This window comes from Sinocyclocheilus rhinocerous, unplaced genomic scaffold (assembly GCF_001515625.1).
Source record: "Sinocyclocheilus rhinocerous isolate Xijiao unplaced genomic scaffold, SAMN03320098_v1.1 scaffold1303, whole genome shotgun sequence".
Classification (NCBI taxonomy): Eukaryota; Metazoa; Chordata; class Actinopteri; order Cypriniformes; family Cyprinidae; genus Sinocyclocheilus; species Sinocyclocheilus rhinocerous.
The window spans coordinates 205,761-226,950 of NW_015625581.1; the positions used below are offsets into that span (position 1 = coordinate 205,761).

A 21,190-nucleotide genomic window follows, 5' to 3' on the forward strand; every position below is an offset into this window, starting at 1 on the left:
GCCAGCACATTAAAATAAGTGTGCTTCTTTAAAGCATGACAGAAGATTATTAAACAATGAACTTTAAAAAAAAAGTTAAACTTTAATTTGACTTTAAAAAGTGCAATTAAGTGTAATAAGAAGCACAGTCAAGTGCACATTAAAGTAGCATCGAAACAGAAGTAACGACAGATAATTTCTTCCGTATTGTGACATACATCCAAGTATAACAGCTTAGTGGAAAACAAAGAAAATGTAGGTTGGGACTTTGTTCTATGCATTGGATTGTTGATTGGATTGGGAACGTGAGCTTGCAGAGGCAGGTTTAGGGGTGAATTTTCATTCGATGCAGACTAAAAATACAATTAAGCACACTTTTTTCAAAAGAGAATACATAATACTGTTGTTTTATAAATGTAATATTTTGAATCATTTCATTGTTCTTTAAATAAACACGATGTGAAAAAAAACAAAACAATAATGAAAAAGCAATATTTATTTAACTGAAAAATAATTTAAGGCTGCATCTCACCGTTTTAAATTGTTCATATTTATACTTTACTTTTTTTATTAAAAAAAAAAAAGTTTGTTTGTTACTTTCTATATTTAGTTTTTGCTGTGGATTCAAAGTTGGTATCAGTAATTATGGATTTCACTGCCATTGGTATCAACTATTAAAACACAGGTATTATAAATCCCTAAATTGGATGGAAGTTTTCTGTGATTAAAAAAGCTTGCTAATCTCACCTTCAATAGGAACTACAGATGGCTCTTTGATGGAGGGGGATATTGATCTTTTGTCTACAGCAGCCGCCTCAGCGAGGCGTGAGAGGGCACTGGGTGGAGGAGAAGAATGCTTGGGCCGTTTGGAAAGACTGGACAGGCTGGAGGAAGAGGGAAGAGATGAAGACGCCTCTCTCTTGCGGTCTGGGGGCAAACCGGTGGACGCTGGCTTCAAGAGAGCTGGGTTTGCTTTCGGCTCACTGCTCTGACTCTTCGCTCCAAGAGCAATGAAATCTCCTGGAGGTGGGTGACCTGAGGGACATCGCAGGATGATAAAGACGGATTTGAGGAGTATACAGGGTTAATTCATCGATTTCTTTGCCATAACCACAGCTAAAATCTTACCTGATGGTTTGGTGTTACTAGGTCGCCTAATGCTTGTTGGCTTTGGTCGATTCATTTTGACAATTCCCACAAGTTCCAACTTACTGTAACTGTATAAGACATAAACGCCACAAGCTTTTATTTATATTAGAGGAATTACAATCATATCATGCAAACAAACAAAATCTGCATGCAGGTAAACTATACAAGCTGCGCCGTTTGTTGATATGGCCTAATGTTATTTGGAGCTGAATATTGTTATACTAAGAAAACTGACTAATTCATCATGCTGTGCAGTGTTAATAAAGCGATATTTATTGCCTTTAATAACTCTTATTGCAGTGTCTTCTGTACTGTTTACAAACTGTAACGTTATCTGGTCTTTGAGTCTAGAAACATTTTGGCAGGTAAGTTACTGTATTAGCAAAAAAAAAAAAAAGAAACATCGAACATTAGCAGAAATATACTTTTTTTTAAAAATACCACCTAGTGCTAACAGTAAAATATATTTAATATACGGACATAGTAAGTATATAACATGAAGAGAATATTTATAAACTACCTTAGTTTATCAAAGGCGCTGCTACATGATTTGCCGTGTCCTGTGTTTCTACTTATGCAGCAGCAGTGGCAGAGTTTCCTGAGAGTGCGACAGCGCCATCTACAGCACTGGAGCCTGACTCAGCGGCCAAACGGATAACCGAAAGAAAACCAGACATCAGAAAAAAAGAAAAAAAAAAACATTCATATACGAGTAATATTAATTACAGTAAGTCATGATACATAGATCAGGATTTTTTTATAACATCATTGTCATCTGTGCATTAATAGATGCTTATAGATGCGTTTGGGGAAGTCGTGGCCTAATGGTTAGAGTCAGACTCGTAACCCAAAGGTTGCGGGTTCGAGTCTCGTACCGGCAGGGATTGTAGGTGGGGGGAGTGAATGTACAGCGCTCTCTCCCACCTTCAATACCACGACTGAGGTGCCCTTGAGCAAGGCACCGAACCCCCAACTGCTCCCCGGGTGCCGCAGCATAAATGGCTGCCCACTGCTCCGGGTGTGTGTTCACGGTGTGTGTGTGTTCACGGTGTGTGTGTGCACTTTGGATGGGTTAAATGCAGAGCACTAATTCCAAGTACGGGTCACCATACTTGGCCACATGTCACGTCACTTATCTTGAATCTTACTGATGAAGTCAGAAAACACGCAGCCTACATGTTCATTTAGCCTATTTATCTCATTTTAGGGCAATATCATAGATTTTTCATCCCTGACTATGTAAACAACCACAGAATCATATATTATCTTTCGCTTAAACCACTTATACTCAGGGTGATTCGATGTCTCTGGGTGGCACTGTTGCTATGAGGCGTTTGGGGACTACAAGGAATAATGTTTCCAAGAATCTTCACTTTGAAAATGATGTCAGACATGGAAACAGACATTACTGTGCCTGCCAGACAAAAGAAAACAGAACTTTCACCCAGAAAAGAACACCGCAGAGAACACACACTGTAAGGTACTCAGCAAAAACAACATGTGCTTGCAATCCGACCTCTACGGAGAAAAAAATATGCATATGTGCATACAGTGCCTGGTTACAGTTGCTGTAAGTATTGTTGAAAACATACTTCTCTGACAGGAACAATGAATGGCTACTTCTGAAAGCCTTCCAGATATGAAATATGCATGCCACTTCTAAAATGTTGCGAGTGGAACAAAATATCCCATCTGTTTCCCTAAACTACAAGGCAGAGTTGCTGAGTATTTCAGTTGTGATGGACTTGCAAAAGAATATTCCCTAATTAGTAATGTTTTGACTAAGTCAATAAACAAGACGACTTATTACTTACCCATTTGCCACACCAAACTGCCCACTTGTTATATAAAGTGTTTTTCATATTAACCATATTTTTATGATGTTGGCACACTTGTCACTATTCCAAATATAAATCCAGTGTCACAGGGGAAATTTGAAACCTGCAAAAATGATGACATTTTCTGTATTTAAAAAAAAAAAAAAAAGTATTTCAGGCACTTTTAATTAAAGAAATCATCAGGATTTTTATAGTATCAGAAATGATATACAATATGGGTAAAGTGCCATAAAAACTAAACATAGTTTAAACATATTTTTAGTCTTGGAAGATTAAGACAGGTCTGTCTAATGTTTGGCTTAAGCCGGCATGATCTTAAGAACATGAGGATGTGTTTCAAGATTTCTCCTCTTTTTATTTTTTTTTTACATGGTGTTTTCCCACAAGTCCCACAGGAATCCCATGGGAAGCAGAATGGGAGTCCATCACTTCTTTTATGTTATATGAGCTACATTTGTCTTTTTCTCTTTTGAGGTGTGTATATAGATGCTTTGCTGCCATAAGAATGCTCCAAAGATCAGGTGTGGGAGTTTTGGTAAAGTGATATTTTTCACCTGTCCGTGAGTATTTATAATGGAGAATGATTTTCATCAAACTTTAATTATTCGTTTTTTTAAATTACTTGAAGATCTTTTACTTTGTATTAAAGATTTCTTAACAATTTTTAGAAATTATGTTGTGCACTATGTTGTGAGAATAAATACACACACACACACACACACTCTCTCTCTCTCACACACACACACAAGATTTAATGCAAACATTATGCAAATAATGCAAAATGCAAATTTTTCAGTTTTTTCAATTTTTCAATATGTTTTCAGTTGTCTTACGTTAAAATTCAATACTGATGATACAGATCATAGAATAAATTAAATGCCACCCAGAATTCTGGGCATGAAAAAATAAAGATGATAAAGAAAATAAAGAAGCCCAAGCACTGATATTAAACCCATATGCTTTCTTGGAGAGTGAATGTGTTTGTGCTGAGTCACTCTGGTAGAGAAAGTGAGAGAAAAGTCCACATAATTTATACAAAAATAAATGAATATATATATATATATATATAACAATTAATTAAATATGAATAAATCATTATGTCCTTTGCATTTTCCCCACAGCAGGGTTATTATAGATTATAGTTAACTAAAACTCAAACTAAAACCATAAAATATTTTTTGTTACATGAAATACTGTAAAATGTCATTAAAATAAAATAAAGTATAAAAAATTAAAGGCAACACTCCTTGTTTATTACTCCTTGAAATAAAATAAATGTTTTTTTTTTATATATATAAAAAACTAATAAAAATAACAAAAACACACAAAAAATTACTGAAACTTTAACGTTAAAATGAAAACAGAAAATATAAAAATAAAAACTAATTAAAAAAAATAAAAAATCAATGATGCTTAACCTGCCCCACAGAAAACAATGTTGTGCATGTAGGATCTACATTGTTATTTTCTTCAAAAAAAAACACGGGCTATGTAGATATATGCATTAAATTATTCAAATCAACTAGAATCTCACTGTCACGTTGACACAGCGGTCCCCTTCCATGTGGACGCAAGAGCACAGAAGGTGTTTGCAACTGCTTCATATATGCTTATTTTCAACAACTGTAAAGCAGAGTCTTTTATGGCAGACAGAGGGCGCTTTGGATTCCCTTCACTGACATGTGCATTATAGAATGTTTTGATAAACACTGACGTTACAGAAAGACCAGAAACATATATAAATGGGTGTACGAGTTCTCATAACCGTCATGTCATACCACAGCTATATTTTAGGGCACTGGCTTGCAATAAAGTGACCTTTTGTCAATGTCTAGCTCAAGATAATTCCACCGTGTGCTAAAATAACTTTTCGCTTCTTGTACACATAATTTGACCCACAAATGCTCAATTTTAGCGATAAATACAACAAACCTTCCCAAAGTATTCAGTTGCGTCTATTTCTGGCCTCCCCTGGTTTCCCGCCTGACTGACGTCAGCATAAAGTTATTTTCATGAATGGAGGGGGCGGTGACGTCAGTGCTTGCGGAAGCACAGAGTGGAATGTTGATACATTGTTGTTGTTTTGTAGTTAATTTAGTTCAGGGAAACATTTCGCTTCGGTTGCAGGACGCGAGGCAAGGCTCGACCTGTTGATTCCAGGACACTTCTCAGACATTCTGCGCATCCCGTTCACAAGGTACAGTGTGCGAGCTTTTCTGGGAGATGTTTTGAAATTCCTCTCGAAATTGCTGATGACGGATAAGAATTCAGTCTATCCGTAATATTTGTGTAGTCGATCGATGCGTAGCGTAATACATTCTTCTCTAAAATGATAAAGTTCAATAAGGATTTACATTCATTTTAAAGATGAAACATAAGTAGTTATGTAATAGTTGAACTATTTGATTATAAAAACAAAAATGTATCGGTCTGGTCTGGGCACGTGTTAAAGGTTGCAACTTGGAATTCAGCCTACAAATACGTTTTGGTTTTTTTTTTGCTTTTATATAAACGACCGCTTTTATAAAAATACTACTCTCACTGACAGTCTTTAATGTTGCGTACATTGGAAGTTTGCTACATTTTAAACGGAATACGTAAGTGTATCGCATCTTTAACTAAGTAAACAACTGCGTCTTGTAACTTTTGAAGCAATTTGGCGATTCGATTCCAACTTTTGTCGCTTTTCACAGCGGGCATGTTTCAAAAGAATTAATATTACGACACAAGGAAATAACACGTGGTGGGCATTTATGAATTCTGGGACAAAGGGCATATTTGTGTCTGGAGCACTATTGGAAGTTTTAAAGCGATGGAACGATTGTTATAACGATCCCGAGTCATCCGAGTCGCGCGCGGAAAGATTCGGTTTTCTCGCGCTCTTTAATCAACACGAGGGTTCAAGAATAGGGTGACGTTATGTCGGATTCTCAGAGCACGCGCACCGCGTGATGATTATTACTTAAAGAATGCACTGTATCTTCTATAAAAGGCTTACTTGCCCTCATGTCTTTGTTAGCGGCGATTTTTCGTTGCGCAGTGCAAAAACAAGTGATAGTTTAAAATATAAACTATCATAATAAAGGAGCATGTGTCACCTTCAACGTGTCTACTAAACCCTAGGACACTTTATATGACTTAATAACAAGCTAGCGATTGAATATTCTCACAATTTTGTATGAAGGGCACATGTGGAATGGAATGTAGATATGAGTTTGTGATGTGTAGGTGATTGGAAATATCTATGAACACATTGTTTAAGAATGATTGTGTCCACTCTATTCTGGCAGGTTAGCACTAGAGCAACGCCCTCACAGGAAAAATGAGTCATAACTGGATAATGTGATTCATTTCCACAATGGATGATAAAATAGCAGTTCTGAATCAAATTATAATGTGATAAAACCACATCAAAGTGAAGTCCGTTCGTTGTAATTAGAAGAATGCATGTCCTGTGCTCAAACAGAGTACGTTGGACTCCATTCGGTGTGTAATGTGACAATTTAAGGACAGTCAGGGTGGGAAATTAACTTGTTGCCTATTACTCACAGTGGATCATTGAATAAGTAAAATAACTGTATATATTTGATATTAAACAAATATGCAAAGCCTTTTTAAATGGACCAAAAATGTATATTTATGTCACGTTATTCCACTTTTTGTAATTCACCTTTAACCCCAAATGGTGTTATGTTGTGTAGGACTTTGTACAGCCACAAATATTTGGAATTACGAAATGTTTCACGTCAATTTCGAGAGCTTTGAATGTACATTGATAGAAGTGAATCAAGTCAGGTAAACTTATTTACAGTGCTTTTAATAATGCACATTGTTTCAAAACAGCTTTACAGAATTTCATAATGTTAATACCTAATTGTCCGTTTTTAGGAGTTTAGAGCTAGATGACAGTATAGTTTACATGTGATGATGATATAAACAATCAAGCAGTTGAGATTTGTTATATAGTTTATATATTGTGGCATAATGATGATAGTGTACTGTGTGGATCAAATTGGATATACTTACAGTAGTTGTAAGTTAAAGCTAATGATTTGTTATGGAGGATTATGAATATGTGAGTTTTTTTCTCAATGTGTAACAACCACACCACAGATTTAAAGTGAATCGTACCCGAAGCACCTCTTAAGATGATTAATTTAGAGTGTTTACATGTAAGGCAAAATCTTTCGGGTGTAAGGTATGGAAATTCACGTGTGGTATATGGAAAGCCCTTGCACAGCATGCATGACGAACAGAAAATCAGGCATGCACACTGAAAGCATGTCTTTCATCTGTTCCTCAAAATAAAATCGAATGTGTGCATCGCTCTTTTTGTATGTAACAGCATTTGGAGACATTCTATACATCCTCCGCCACAGCGACTGGTATGAGCAAAAATATCTATCCACCACTGTGTAAAACAATATCTGCATTTGGCTGGTGACAGGTGTTGATTTAACACCCTGGAGAATATAAAAAGGCCACCATCCACTTGTGAGGGGCTGCTGTGTTCCAATCTGATAATTTGGCTTAGTTTTTCCAGAGTCAGCAGAAGATCAGTTGTTGAGGCTGCTAGATCCGCACCAGTCATTGCCCAGGAAGAGTTCTGTGAGCAGAGCTAAGGGGAAACTGCATTGAGTGCCTGTCATTACACCCAAACAGTTGCTGAGGTCAGATTACGTTTGGTTTAAGAGCGTATTGCGGAAGATGACACAGAGAATAGAGCAAATACTGGGTTCTGTCATGACCTTTGTCCCATCTTGATCTCTATGGAAAATCATGGAGGAGGACAACCTTGTCATGTCTCCTTATTCATACTGTATGCGGGGTTGTGTGACCTCGTCTGAGAGGTAGTCTGACTCAGAGTTGCTGAGGTATCTGTGGCGATGGCCTCCCACATCTTGCATTTAGAAACTCAGGGGAAGTGAACTGCACACACTGCGCTGTCATGAGACACACACGTGGGATCACTAGAAGGGGGCAGGCACTCGTGTCTCGTCACTAAGCGATGCTCTATGAGTAAACAGTTTACCATCAGTATAATGTTAATCACATGATGTCAATTTTAGTTCACGATTATTGTTGTAGCATCGAGTATCTCACACCTCTAAAGACAGCGTAGTCTAGAATCTCACTGGAGAAATAAATCCTGTGGTTTAGATGGTGCATTTGGAGAACAGGAACTCTTTACAGTACTCTTTGTGGTTAGGACAGTGGGTTTTGAAAGTGAATGAGACAGCGGTAGTTGGTGAGTTAATGACTCAAAATGAAACACAGGGGAACTCCAAACCCAATCTCACGTCAAGCGCACTCGTTGCTTTCTCTCTGAGCAGCACGTCTTGACCTAGTCTGCGACATTATCACCAGTCATCATGAATCAAAGTCTTATTGATTTGAATGGGTTTCTGCGAGAAATGCAAGGTCACTGTGTTGTCACTTGAAATATTGCAGGTAAATAATGAGCCAGAGTGTGTTTGATCTGGCCATTGCCAGAATTGGGAAATGTGTCAAGCTTTTAGAAATGTTGGTTTCATAGGGTTTGGCTCTTAGACTATTTTTACCAAAAGTTTAAACTGAATGATTTTTATAATTTTATATATATATATATATATATATGTATGTCTGTGTGTATGTATTTGTGTGTGTGTGTATATAATTTTTTTTTTTAAATGTTTAAAAAGTCATAGAATTGATTCATAAATATCATTACATTTTGGGGGTGTTTGTACCGCATGACTTTTTTTTTTTTAAACTTAAACTAGTGTTGCCGTGTCATTAAAAAGGTCAAATTATCTGACATAGAGACTTGTTGACCTCATGACACAGTCATGAGGGGTCCTCTCTATGATATCACTTCCTGTTTTCTTTTTCTTGTGTTTTAACAGAAATTTAATTAGAAATATTCTAACAATTTGAAATATTTTATATCATTTATATAAATATTTCATTATATTTTATTTTCTAATAAATAATAATAAAAGATCATACTAAACTAATTTTCAATTATTTATTAAAATATTTTCTTTTCAATTATTTCATCCTTTTAATAAGGCCATCCTGATATTTTTTACTTTTTGCCACCCAAAATATCTAATAGAATTTTATTTCAGAAATTTAACATGTTTACTATAGAACAGGTTATTATTATTATAAAGTCATTGTATGTATAAATTGCCTTTTAATGTTTTTATAAAGTTGTATGCATAAGACAGTAGGAAGAGAAACAGGAAACAATGGCTGCCCACAAGGCTACAACATTTTTAATGTATCGTTGAATAAATGAACAGATTCAGACAAAAGAAAAATTAGCGACATGTTATTGATCCGTGTATAAGACTTTATTGACCTATTGGGTGTCTAGACCACAAAGCAACACCCTGCCCTTTTCTTGTTGCCCTTTTCCAGTTTCTGGATCGGACGGGACTGACTTCATCACACTGTGGTCAGGTCTGTGGAAGAGCTGTCTGGTACTTATTTCTCAAGAGCTTGAGTAACTGGATGTTTATGCCTATGATGTGTTGATGCCGCATTGCGCAATCCTCCAGCTTGTATTGTTTGCTGTAGACCATTAGTTAAGCGTAGACGTTTGATGGCATGAGGGTGGAGGACCTATGTTACATCAGATACGAGTTAAGATAAGTGAGTGTTGTTGGTTAAAACCAAGTTGGTCATGTCATGATTTTCCAGTGCAGAACTGTGCTTGTTGTTCTTCACTTATTAACCACGTTGCACTGGCTTCCCTGTCGTACATACTGGGCGGGTTTGTCTTTGGTTAGCGCATACTTGACATTCCTTTGAATCCCTGCGTCCCCAGTTGGAAAGGAGCTTTGCTCTCGCTACCTCTCCTCCTAGTCCGCAGAAAGTTCCGGCGGCCCCGCCAACCGTTCCCAAGGTTCCACGTACTTTTCCTTCCGCTCCTGCGAAACAACAGGATTTTCCAGGAAACGTCAGTTCGGGAGGGTGTGATTCCCTGCCGATCGTCCTCGCTCTTACCAGTAAACAGCGTGACTCACGACTATGCTATGCTCTCCATTTCCTTTACATAATATCCCTGCGAATGCGCTGCTGTGGAAAAGAGTGGGCCGGGACCAAAGGAGACGGAGCTCTCCACCTCCCTGTGAAAAACCGAGAGCGGCTCGCTCGCGCAGGAACGTAGCAGCTGGCCGCCAAGCGGAGCGGCCTATCTGTTCACTGCTTAACTAGTGGAGCAAATGAGAAAAAACAAACTGCAAAGACAAGCCATTTATCATGGGAACACAAGCACACATGACTTTGAAGTGGTGTTTGGCTTTGCCCAAGGCCATGTCTCAAGTCTCTACCTTTCATAAGTGGTCAAAACAAGAGAATCTCACATTCTCACATGTGTTAACATGGCAACGCTGGCGTCAAATTCCATAAGAGGGGAGGTCCTTTGAGGGCTGTTTCTGAGAAAGTTCACAATCTTAAGACCCAAATATGCGGTTACCCAGCCATATTGCTCAGGGAGCCTAGAAAGAACGTCATCCCTGTATCAGCCAGAGCATGCAGTGCTTTAGCAGACGTTATCCGTGCGGGCCAGAGGTTTAGTCAGTAATAATCCGCCTCGTTGGGTTTATTGGGATCAGATGTCATGTAAGTAATTACTTGAAACGTAAGTTATGTGACGCCAAAGTAGTTTACATCATGGTTTGTAGTTCGTGGAAAATGATTGCGATGTTTGGCGGAGCACCTTGATGCAGACAATCCTTTCCACTGTAACCTACAACTGCCAAATCATGAGTTAACACTAATGTGCAATAAAGGCTGACCCTTGAAGTGCGACAGAAAGGTTGTTGATGCGCTTAATATCGTGACCAATGTCCATGTGATGCCAGTGACATGTCTGAACAGCTTCACCTTGTGATCACTGAATACTTTCAGTTCTGCATGCGCCCACATATTACAGCAAACGCAAATCAGGCATGCTGTTGTGTAAGCACAGCTCTAATTGGACAAACCAGTATATGGTTGATGTGAAATAATATGGCAACTCTACCACAGTAATCTGTCTCTGTTAGAGAGGTCTGCAGTTTTGTTTTTGTTGTCCCTTACATCCGTCGGATGATGTAATTGTAGCTTAAGTATTAAGTAGTGAAATTTAGCGACATGACTTGTTTTATACAATTTTAGTGCATATGTGAACAAATTTGGGCTTTCTGCTGGGACCGTACCCACAAATGGTGATCTTTCTGCATTATTTACCCCTAAAAGGTTCATAGTTGTATTGCTTAAGGCTTCACATTAGGTACTAATATAAAGTAAAAATTTAGCACATTTATTTTTCTGATAGTGTTATACACTTACTTGTTGTTTTATTATTTAATTTAATTTAATTCTTTAACAGTATGTTGCACAGTACCACTATTTAAAATTGTTAAAGCTTGTGGTTTAGCGATTAGTGCTAAATATTTAAATATTGTAAAATATTTATAATGTACATTACACATTAAATATGAGATTATGTACATTATTAATCATAAATTATTTTATTATGAATAATATTACATTTTAGCGATTTGGAAAATTTACACATCTCAATGACTATAAACTAATCACATGCATTTATATGCCATTTCCATTTATTATTTAAGTGTTGTTGCTGTTAGCACACTGCAACAAGTGACACTAAATATAACATGGAGTGAATCTGGATATATTTAGATGATTGCAGTCATGTAGTAAAATTATTATGCATAGTATTAAGTATGCAGTTCTCTGAATGAAAGTGGGGCCCCTTCTCAATGTCAGTGTATGTGGAATGTCTCTCAGTTATCCTCACTTTACACACTCTTTGTGGCTTTCTTCACAGGGCCTTGTGTTGTAACATGAATTCATTTTTTTGTTTTTGTTTCCTGGCCTTAGAATCCATGATAAGAAGACTATTGTTCATATGGACTATCAAATGTTTAGCATCAAAGGCGGCATTCAGTCCTATAATTTATGTCCAGGAAACTATGAATCCCCGGCTCTGGCCTTGGGACAATTGGGCTTTTCCTCTCTGTGAGAGCTGAGCAGGAAAGAGGGGCACCCTGTCAGTTCACCCCAGTTCTCAGCACAAATGGAAAGGGGGACCATGTGCTGAAGGAATTTCAAGGAAGTGTGTGTGTGTGTGTGTGTGTGTGAAAGACCTGAAAGCCTGGAGGCCCCATGAATGGAGAGGGACGCATTTAAAAAAAAAATGTGATTCCATGGTCCTAGTTGGAAAGAAAGGCAGGGTCTCCCCGTCACAGCCATTTTAAAATCAGCCATGCTGAGCCAACTAGCTGTCTAGGAAAACTCTTCTTGTCAGAGCTTGTCGTACGTTGTTTGTTGCACAGCTTTAGATGAACATGCATGGCACAGTGCAGATTTTATATTCAATTAGTTGTGATTCAATTAATTATTTCAATGAGTGCCATTGCAGTTTCACTTATGCTTTCATTTTTCAAATATAAAGCGATATTGCATAGTTTTCTGGTTGCCAGTTTGATTGTAGCCAAATGAGTTGAGGGGCCCTTAATGTAGCCCTCACATCAAGGGCCAGATGGTACGAATCAAGCCTTAAGTGATTTTTTTTTTTCTTTCATGGTGGTATTTGGTTTCAGCTGCTCAGTTCATACCCAATCTATACTCTTTTGTCCCGTCATAACTGAAACATTTAAACCAGAAACTGATGCACGTCCGGTGTGGTTTACTAAGACCGAATCAAAAGAATGACTCAGAATTTACCAAACATGCCAAAGGCAGTGAATCTGCTCACTGGTCAAAGATACTTAATGTAACCATTACTAAAGATTTCTCACCAAGACAAAGCAATCACTTAAAATGGTTGAGATATACAGAGGGTTGAAGGCCAGATGACTGGACCGGAGAAATAGACTGCGGAAGTTGGAACATGGGGTATCTGTGCTTCAAAGTAATTCTCGAGGCCGTGAGTTCGAACGCACAGAGTGGCCTTTTTAAAAATAGCGCAGTGGCCAAAATAGCCTTGCATGAACGGCTAAGCAGAGAGATCAGACAAAGCCTCATGCCGAGAGCTGACCTGTTTCTATTATTGCACTCTTGTAACGGTCTAGTGAGCTACATCGTGAGAACGCGAGATCAGCAAGTAAACAGGGTAACCCTTGTCTCACTGATATTGTGCAGAGTTGTAATGACCTCTGCTGGTTGCTCGAGGTAACTTCATTTAACTCAGCAGTTTTAATCATAGACTGTATTATTTTTTTATTATTATTGCTTGGTTTTAATGCAGTGTACCCTGACATAGGTTCTCTGACTGAGACTGACACGTGCAAGCACAAAAAAGTTCCTTAATAGTAAGATCTTTTATACATTTTACACATTTATATAATATGTTAATTCCTTTCTTTTATTTTCTTTAGACAGATTTTTGAGGAGTTCTGACTAGCTGCTTGTATGCAGGGCATGACGACTCATGTTAAAGCGGACAAAGCTTTAAAGGTAATAACTTTTCCCTGTGATTCATAGATGTGATATAATTAGTAACTATTATCTGAACTATTATTATCTGGAATGTTCATTATCTCAACCTGTAAGAGGTAAGAAAATTTATTCTCATCCACCTTATATGGATGCTCCTTTGTACGGCACAAATTTTGCACCATATTTTTGGAGTAGTCTGTTTAATAAACGTAATAATTTTTAGTCATCTACTATATTTAATTATATATTTATTATTTCTCTTTCTATTATATATATATATATATTTATTTATTTTTAATTGTCTGTATATATTGTTAATTGTAACTGTGTGGGAGATTTTGAAAATTATCATACTGTTCTACTGTTCAAAAGTTTGGGGTTTGTAAGGCTGTTTTTTTTTTTTTGAATACTGTAAAAACAGTATTATTGTGAGATAATTTTATGGTAAAAACAACTGTTTTCTATAGTAATATATCTTAAAATGTAATTTATTCCTGTGATGCAAAGCTGAATTTTCAGCATCATTACTCCAGTCTTCAGTGTCACGTGATCCTTCAGAAATCATTCTAATGTCCTGATTTGCTGCATGAGAAACATTTCTTATTATTACCAGTGTTAAAATCAGTTGTGCTCCTTCATATTGTTGTTAACTTTTTTTTTTCAGGATTCCTTGATTAATAGTAAGCTCTAAAGAACAGAATATTTTTGAAATAGAAATCTTTTGTAACATTATAGTGACCTTTACTGTCACTTTTGATTAATTTAATGCATCCTTCATGAATATTAATAAGTATTATTGAACTGTAGTATATTTATTATCTGATTAAAAACCTTTTTGTTTCTCTGTTGAATTGCAAGGTGAAAAAATGATGGTAATTTGCCGAAACTCTCTGTTGTGTGGTTCAGGTCAAGAAGGAGGTGGGTGAGAATGCCCCGGCGCTCAGTGATGACGAGCTGGTGGCCATGTCGGTGCGGGAGCTCAACCAGCACCTCCGCGGGCTGACAAAGGAAGACATGGTCCGACTGAAGCAGCGGCGGCGCACACTAAAGAACCGCGGTTACGCTGCCAGCTGCCGCATCAAGCGCGTCACGCAGAAAGAGGAGCTTGAACGTCAAAAAACAGAGCTGCAACAAGAAGTGGACAAACTGGCTCGTGAAAACGCCAGCATGCGACTGGAGCTGGATGCGCTTCGTGCTAAGTACGAGGCCCTGCAGTGCTTTGCCCGGACTGTCACGCGCGGGCCTCCCGGTAAGGTGGCCACCACCAGCGTCATCACTATTGTCAAGTCTGCCCATCACAGCGCCAGCTCCGCCCCGTTTTCGGCGCCCTCGTAGTGCTGATTGACAGCGCCTGCCCAACTCCTTCTGGTCCAATCCGGCTCTGAACCTAGACTGGCCCGCGGGCCTCCGCTCGACCCACACTGAGAGGAAGCTCAGTGGTCAGACTGAGGGGAGGGTGGAGGCCTTAACCTGCGTGACTACAACAGGCTGCATCTATTTTTTTCACTTCTCTCTCTTTTACACACTCACAAAACACACATACATACAAAAACACATCTATATTGTCTGTGCACTGTGCTATAACCTCCGGCACCGGCAGGGCACATTGACCGCTCTTTCAACTTCACCACAGGCTGAGACTTAGCAGAGATGAGCACTTGTTAAAGTGTGAGATAGTACTTGACTTAACCTGCCATGGCAGCACTGGTTCGACAGCTATGATGCCCGTGACTTATTGCATATGCACCAGAAACGAAAATGAATAATGTATCATTATAGGACGTAAATATTTATTCATATTAATATTGTAAACATACACTACCGTTCAAAAGTTTGGGGACAGTACATTTTTCTTTAAAAAAAATAATACTTTTATTCATCAAGGACACATTAAATTGTGACCCTGGACCACAAAACCAGTCATAAGGGTCCTTTTTTTTTTTTAATTGACATTTACAGATAATCTGAAAGTTGAATAAATAAGCTTTCCGTTGGTGTATGGTTTGTATAGGACAATATTTGGCTGAGATACAACTATTTGAAAATCTGGAAAAAAATCAAAATATTGAAAAAAATCGCCTTTAAAGTTGTCTAAATTAAGTTATTAGCAATGCATATCACTAATCAAAAATTAAGTTTTGATATATTTATGCTAGGAAATTTACAAAATATCTTCATGGAGCATGATCTTTACTTAATATCCTAATGATTTTTGGCATAAAATAAAAATCTGTAATTTTCACCCATACAATGTATTGTTGGCTATTGCTACAAATATACCCGTGCTACTTTATGACTGCTTTTGTGCTCCAGGGTCACAATTGATCGTACGTAACAGGAAAGACAGTATTCATCAAAAGAATCCTGAAATTCCTGGTTTCCACAAAAATATTAATCAGCACAACTGTTTTCAACATTGATGATTGTAAGAAATGTTTCTTGAGCAGCAAATTAGAATGATTTCTGAAGGATCGTGTGACGCGGAACATTCTGAAAATTCAGCTTTGCATCACAGGAACCATAAAGTATATTAAAACAGAAATTATTTTCAATTGTAATAATATTCCACTATGTGAAATAAAAATTACTGTATTTTTGATCAAATAGATGTAGCCTTGCTGAGCAAAAGCATAAGAATTCTTACCGACCCCAAACTTTTGAACAGGAACAGTTTTTTGACACGGTTTATGTGATGCTGTCATCTTGCATCATGAAATACGTTGGCATAAACTCATAATACATTACTACCAATCATTGTGAAAGACCAGCGATTCTGATCCTGGTCAAAAATCAGGTGACCAACACAGTCCAAAGTTGAGAATGATGTTATCGACATCAAGGGCAAATCCTTATCCTGAAGCGTTACATTACTGATAAACAATGCATATTATCCAATGGGAAATGAGCCAATCCTCTCTTAGTCAGCAGTTTAAACATAGGAATCCCAAATGGGAAAACGGCACTTATTTTAACTGTTGAATTACAGTATAATACTATGAAGCACTTGCATAGCAGACTGACGTATGTGAATATTCAAGACTGAAATTACAGAGTAACTGAGTTTCTAGGAAAGCGCACTTCATGGAGGCTTTTTTATTGTTGCATTTGTTTTATGAGAGGTTAGTTAGTATAAAGTTAATTATCCTCAAAGTGTAACGTGTTGATGATAACATCCAAGCGGCACATCTGTGTTGTCAGTTATATATACCGTTTTTCCTGACCTGTCTATATGACACCATAAAATGGTAGGTAATCCATATTGGATATTGTGATACCAGGAGCTGTCTTGGCAAAACAAAAAAATGCAGTTCAGTTATAACCTGTATATTACAGAACTGAGTTAACAGCCTTAAGCTTAAAAAAAAATAATGTCAAAGTTAAGCTCCCAACTTCGTATAGAAAATTCCGTCCGCTCCGAAAGCATTCCTACTGCTAAGTCACAAAAGGTGCCACTGCCGGTGTTGGTAACCCTGATTAAAATGTACATAAAATGCAAATATTTGATATTTCGACACAGACACTTTGGGTAAGGAGAATCCTGGTGTCCTGAAACCAGCTCAAACATTCATCCCTAAAACATTAACACACCGTCTGTATTTGGTTGAACGAATCTGTCATTAAACTGAAGATGGCTGAAATCAGGATTGTCTCTTACCTAAGTGGCTATGACTGTTCGTGTGAGCCCTTCCACCACTGCAGGAAGCATTAGAGGGGTGTTGTGCTGCTGGGAAGCCCACTGTTTGCCCCAAATCTCTGGGGTCCTGTTGTGCTCTTAGCATTTTTATATCTCCACAAGTGTTTTATGTTTCTTTATCGCCAAACATAATCTAGATCTGATGTTTCCCATTGTTTTTATATGTATCCAGGACATGAAATACCTTCAGAGTGGTGTGATTGTTGTGCTTCTTTTTTAATATCAGTGGTTTATTTAACTGATTTTAGTTCAGATGTCCAATAGAAGAAAGCCCCATTCTCAATTCCTATATTTATGTCAGTACATAAACTCAACACACTTAGTTTTATGCTGTATGGTAGTGTTCAGATGATATTGTGGATCTTTATTTTAAGAGTGCAGATTTTAAGAACACGTCATTTCAGTATTCATCATTTATTTGCCATTGTTTTTGGTCCTACAGTCAGCATTTCAAACCTCAGTTTGTGAAAGCGTCCTGTGCAGTTCTTTTAAATGTGACCACAGCTCTGGTTGGCAGATCCTCTTTTCTGGACCTATGGGTTTTTAAATAGCTGTATATGCTTTCCCTTTAGGCCACAAAAGCCTTTTAGAGTGAAAAAACCCAGGAATTTTCCATTCGTCATGTTGTGGCCAATTTGTGTTGTGTTGTGTTCCATGTGTTCCTCTAAGACTTAATACATTACATAATATTAGAATTTATCAGAATTTACTTCCCTTGGTAGGAAGTGCAATGTGTCACTTCTTTATGAAATTACAGTGACGAGTATACAAGTATACTATTTTTTTTTTTTAGAGAAATTGACAAAATGGCTCTTTCTGTGCTTTACACTGACATCTGGTGGTGATTTGTTTTTTTCTGTTTTTCAAAATGCTGTGATCGAATGCTGATGACACCAAGAGCTATCATTTCTTGGACTATTGAGGCACTGCTGTTTTGCTTTATTGTTCATTTCAGCTGCCACCAAAGCCATAACCCATCTGTGCACTTTCTTTAAAGTTCACTTCGTTTCTATTCTTTTACTAATATTTTTATTGTGAGTTAAATAATAATACACCCTCTAGTAACTAGATCGTAATGCCCTAATTCAGACTAATAAGAACCGAACATGGCATCACAGAACTATTCTGTAATTTTACAGGGATGCCAGTGTTTTTGGCCAGTTCGTTGTAGTTATTTGTGTAGATTCAATTAGATTAAAAACAAGATCAGTACTGACAGAGGCATTACAGGTCATCTTGTGACTGAAGCCTGTAGACATTTCCCTATTTTGAAGCAGTTTTGTGCAGTAAACGTTCCTTCTAACACAGTTAGATGGTGAAAATGGTCTTTAAACTAAGTGGGTACTTTTTCTGTCTTTTTTTTAAATTATATGTATGCTGTATGTGGCCTTTTGGGCTGAATAGGATAAATTATTCTATATTTTACATATGAATTTATCTGTTTTTCAAAGTATATAATATGTGCTCAGTCAGTCCTTAAAAGCTATTTACGCCATACCATGAACGCACATAGGAATTTTAACCAATGCTCTTTAAAACACACTTGCCTATAAAAATCTTAGAGAAACTCCATGACATATAAAGTATGCTGCTCCAAATTATTACTTTATATTTGTCAATGTTAAGATGAAACTGTAAGGTATTGGGGGAAGTAGTCATGTTACTTGTAGTTAAAATAGTGCCTTTAACATTGAGATTGTCATCATTTAAGTACTGTATGAATGGGCGTGGTTGTTTGTAAAATCTTATTTCCATGTGCAACCACAGATTTGCCTGTTTGATAGGTCTAGTAGGCATAATTGTGTTATAAATTAGCAATTGTAAATACGGACACCATGAAAGGCAGCAAAAATAGGCTTAGATTAATCATATTCGTGATTCTCATCATTAATCTGCTTGTATCACATTGATCTTTGATATTTATTTTTTGTTTTTTATTTTCAACATCTAAATTATTTTATTTACATTCTTCGGTTTTCTTTTTAATTAGCTACCCTCATGTACAAATGAAATCCTTCATTTTTTTGCATTCTGGCTAAATTTGATGTTGTAAATTATTCCTGTACAAAGTCTGCAGTGTTTGTTTTGTACTTTTAAATAAAGCTTTTCTCATGTAACCTCGTTTGATTCACAAGTCTTGAGAGAAAAAAAATCCACTCCCTTTCATCATTTATTTCCTATGAGAACAGATTTTGTCGTCAAAACCAACTGTACAGGTAGCGAAAATATCAGTATCTGTTTATAGATCATACTCTGATTCACACAATATACTATACACACATACACACACACACACCACTTCATCATCCACAGTTATAAGGCAGCAATCATTGGCACAAGTCATACGCGCATAATGCTTCCTCTTAACATTCATTTAAAAAAGATGACATACATGGCTACATTATAGACAAAACAAGTCAACTTATTTTGTCTATAAAGTGAAGAGAGCAACTCTGAATCACAAAACATAGGTTGTTTCATTTTGAAGTCCACATCTTTGAAGATAATATTTGCAAAATGTGATCAAATGAACTACAGGAGTAGATTTACAAATACATCAACAAACATTTTGAAAACAATTCTTTATCAAGACAAAACAGGGTGCGCTCAGAAACTTTAAAAGACAAGACTTTAAACTGTTTAGAAAGTACTGACCAGGACTTACTTTGTGGTAAGTTGTAGTAAAAAAAAACAATTTCAATAGCTTTGTCTGATAATTAACTAAATTACATTTCATGTTGGACTGTTTACAAACAATTTAGGCAAACCGCCTTTAAACGAGAACCAAACAACATAATTTAACATTAACAAATTAACATGCCCCGGTAACACCTGTGCCATTATACACTTGTCACAGGTTAAAGCTTTAACCAATCAAATAATTCTTGAATACAAACGATTTGCAATTAAAATACACCATGATGGCTGAGACTTGCATTTTTGCATCAGATCTCACACTCTTTGAAGGCCTGGTGTGAAAATTAATGAACCTCCAAATCAAGTGGGGGCAGTGCTCAGAGTGGCATGATTGATACAAAGGTTTCAAAGAGCAGCAGACAACAGTTTGAAGTGCGATCTCCAAAGCCAGGGCATCTCGGAGAACCAGTTCAATTCATCAGGAGACCCAGCAGAGGGCTGCTGAGCAAATACTTCAAACGACCAGATGCAAGAATGGCTCCCTAAAGCGTCGGTCTCCGATTCATTCCATCTGAACAGCTCCCTGTGCCTCATGTTTATCCGCCATGCTTCAGAACGGGTCAGAGAAGAGAAGGGGACTCTCCATCATGAGGCTGGATCATCTGCCACTACGGAGGATCAGGAAAGGATGAGCTCCAGGACTATGACGAGGAAAACAAAACAACCCCTGCTTGGCGTTGTCTACTTGTCAGGAAACGGTTCAGATCCCTTTATTGAGCTCTCTTTAAAATAAAAAAAATAAAAAATCATGAGCTGATTTACATGATTAGGGTCCTCATTAAAGTTCTAAAGAGTCAAATTTGTTTCATCGATTAAATAAATAGATAGATCAGGACAGACGGGGCACTAGAACTCATCATCCGTGTCGATCAGCATCACTTTATCAGATTTCTTCGAACTCTTGGAGGTGCTGGTCCCTGGTTTGCCATTCATGTTGGGTTGCACTACTTCCTGGGTGGACTGCTGTGTGTACTGTTGGTAAGCTGGAGAGAAGTTGTGGATTGCATCCTGAACCATGTCTCCAGGGTTAATGGTCTCCTTGCGGCCACTGGATATGCTGTGCATAGGTGCTACATTCTCTACAAAAACAAAATGAAACAACAGATTAAAGCGTCAAATATCACATGACATATTTCCGATGACATCGGAGACTTTAAATGAGCAAATACGAATGTTTTTGTACTACCAGAACTTGGAAAGGCAAGAAACTTGAGATTGATGTAACCAAAACACAAAGGAAATAAGCGGCAGTTTCACACAGCCTCATTATTAAAACCCATGACATCATAACTATATACTGGGGTCAACATTTGAGCCCTTGTCTAATGTAAAGGTCTGTACTCCTGCGGGACCTGGCCAGTGCGTGTCAAGTTTTGAATCAGGAGGGAAAATA

General features: G+C 37.4%; 2 protein-coding genes and 1 long non-coding RNA gene across 4 annotated transcripts in view; 1 reads left to right on the forward strand and 2 right to left on the reverse strand.

The window, feature by feature from the left end:
- ints1 (integrator complex subunit 1) overlaps positions 1-1,731 on the reverse strand; it is a 31,968-nt gene extending 30,237 nt beyond the window's left edge. Inside the window, exons 1-3 of the mRNA XM_016569516.1 lie at positions 1,649-1,731; positions 1,108-1,196; positions 727-1,014 (exon numbers count right to left, since the gene is read on the reverse strand). Coding sequence (XP_016425002.1) covers positions 727-1,014; positions 1,108-1,162 — 343 coding nt within the window. The 5' untranslated portion in view covers positions 1,163-1,196; positions 1,649-1,731. The remainder of the gene's footprint in view (positions 1-726; positions 1,015-1,107; positions 1,197-1,648) is intronic.
- A 3,284-nt stretch (positions 1,732-5,015) lies between these two features.
- mafk (v-maf avian musculoaponeurotic fibrosarcoma oncogene homolog K) lies at positions 5,016-15,242 on the forward strand. Of its 2 annotated transcripts, none has more exons than XM_016569533.1 (3): positions 5,016-5,163; positions 13,346-13,424; positions 14,313-15,242. In XM_016569533.1, the coding sequence occupies exons 2-3, from the start codon at positions 13,380-13,382 to the stop codon at positions 14,739-14,741; spliced, it is 474 nt and encodes a 157-aa protein (XP_016425019.1). In that variant the 5' UTR covers positions 5,016-5,163; positions 13,346-13,379; the 3' UTR covers positions 14,742-15,242. The 2 variants fall into 2 exon arrangements, with proteins under 2 accessions (XP_016425019.1, XP_016425028.1); XM_016569542.1 differs by having other exon boundaries at positions 13,350-13,424.
- Positions 15,243-15,990: 748 nt separating this feature from the next.
- LOC107753415 (uncharacterized) lies at positions 15,991-20,854 on the reverse strand. Its single transcript, XR_001641468.1, has 2 exons — positions 20,638-20,854; positions 15,991-20,519 (listed from the first exon to the last, which is right to left on the reverse strand). It is a non-coding gene; the product is annotated as an uncharacterized LOC107753415 (long non-coding RNA).
- Positions 20,855-21,190: the final 336 nt, after the last annotated feature.

Coding starts and splice junctions, on each gene's coding strand:
- mafk (XM_016569533.1), top strand. CDS start 13,380: ATGCAGGGCATGACGACTCATGTTAAAGCGGACAAAGCTTTAAAG. Junction 13,425..14,312: donor AAGCGGACAAAGCTTTAAAG/GTAATAACTTTT, acceptor TGTGTGGTTCAG/GTCAAGAAGGAGGTGGGTGA.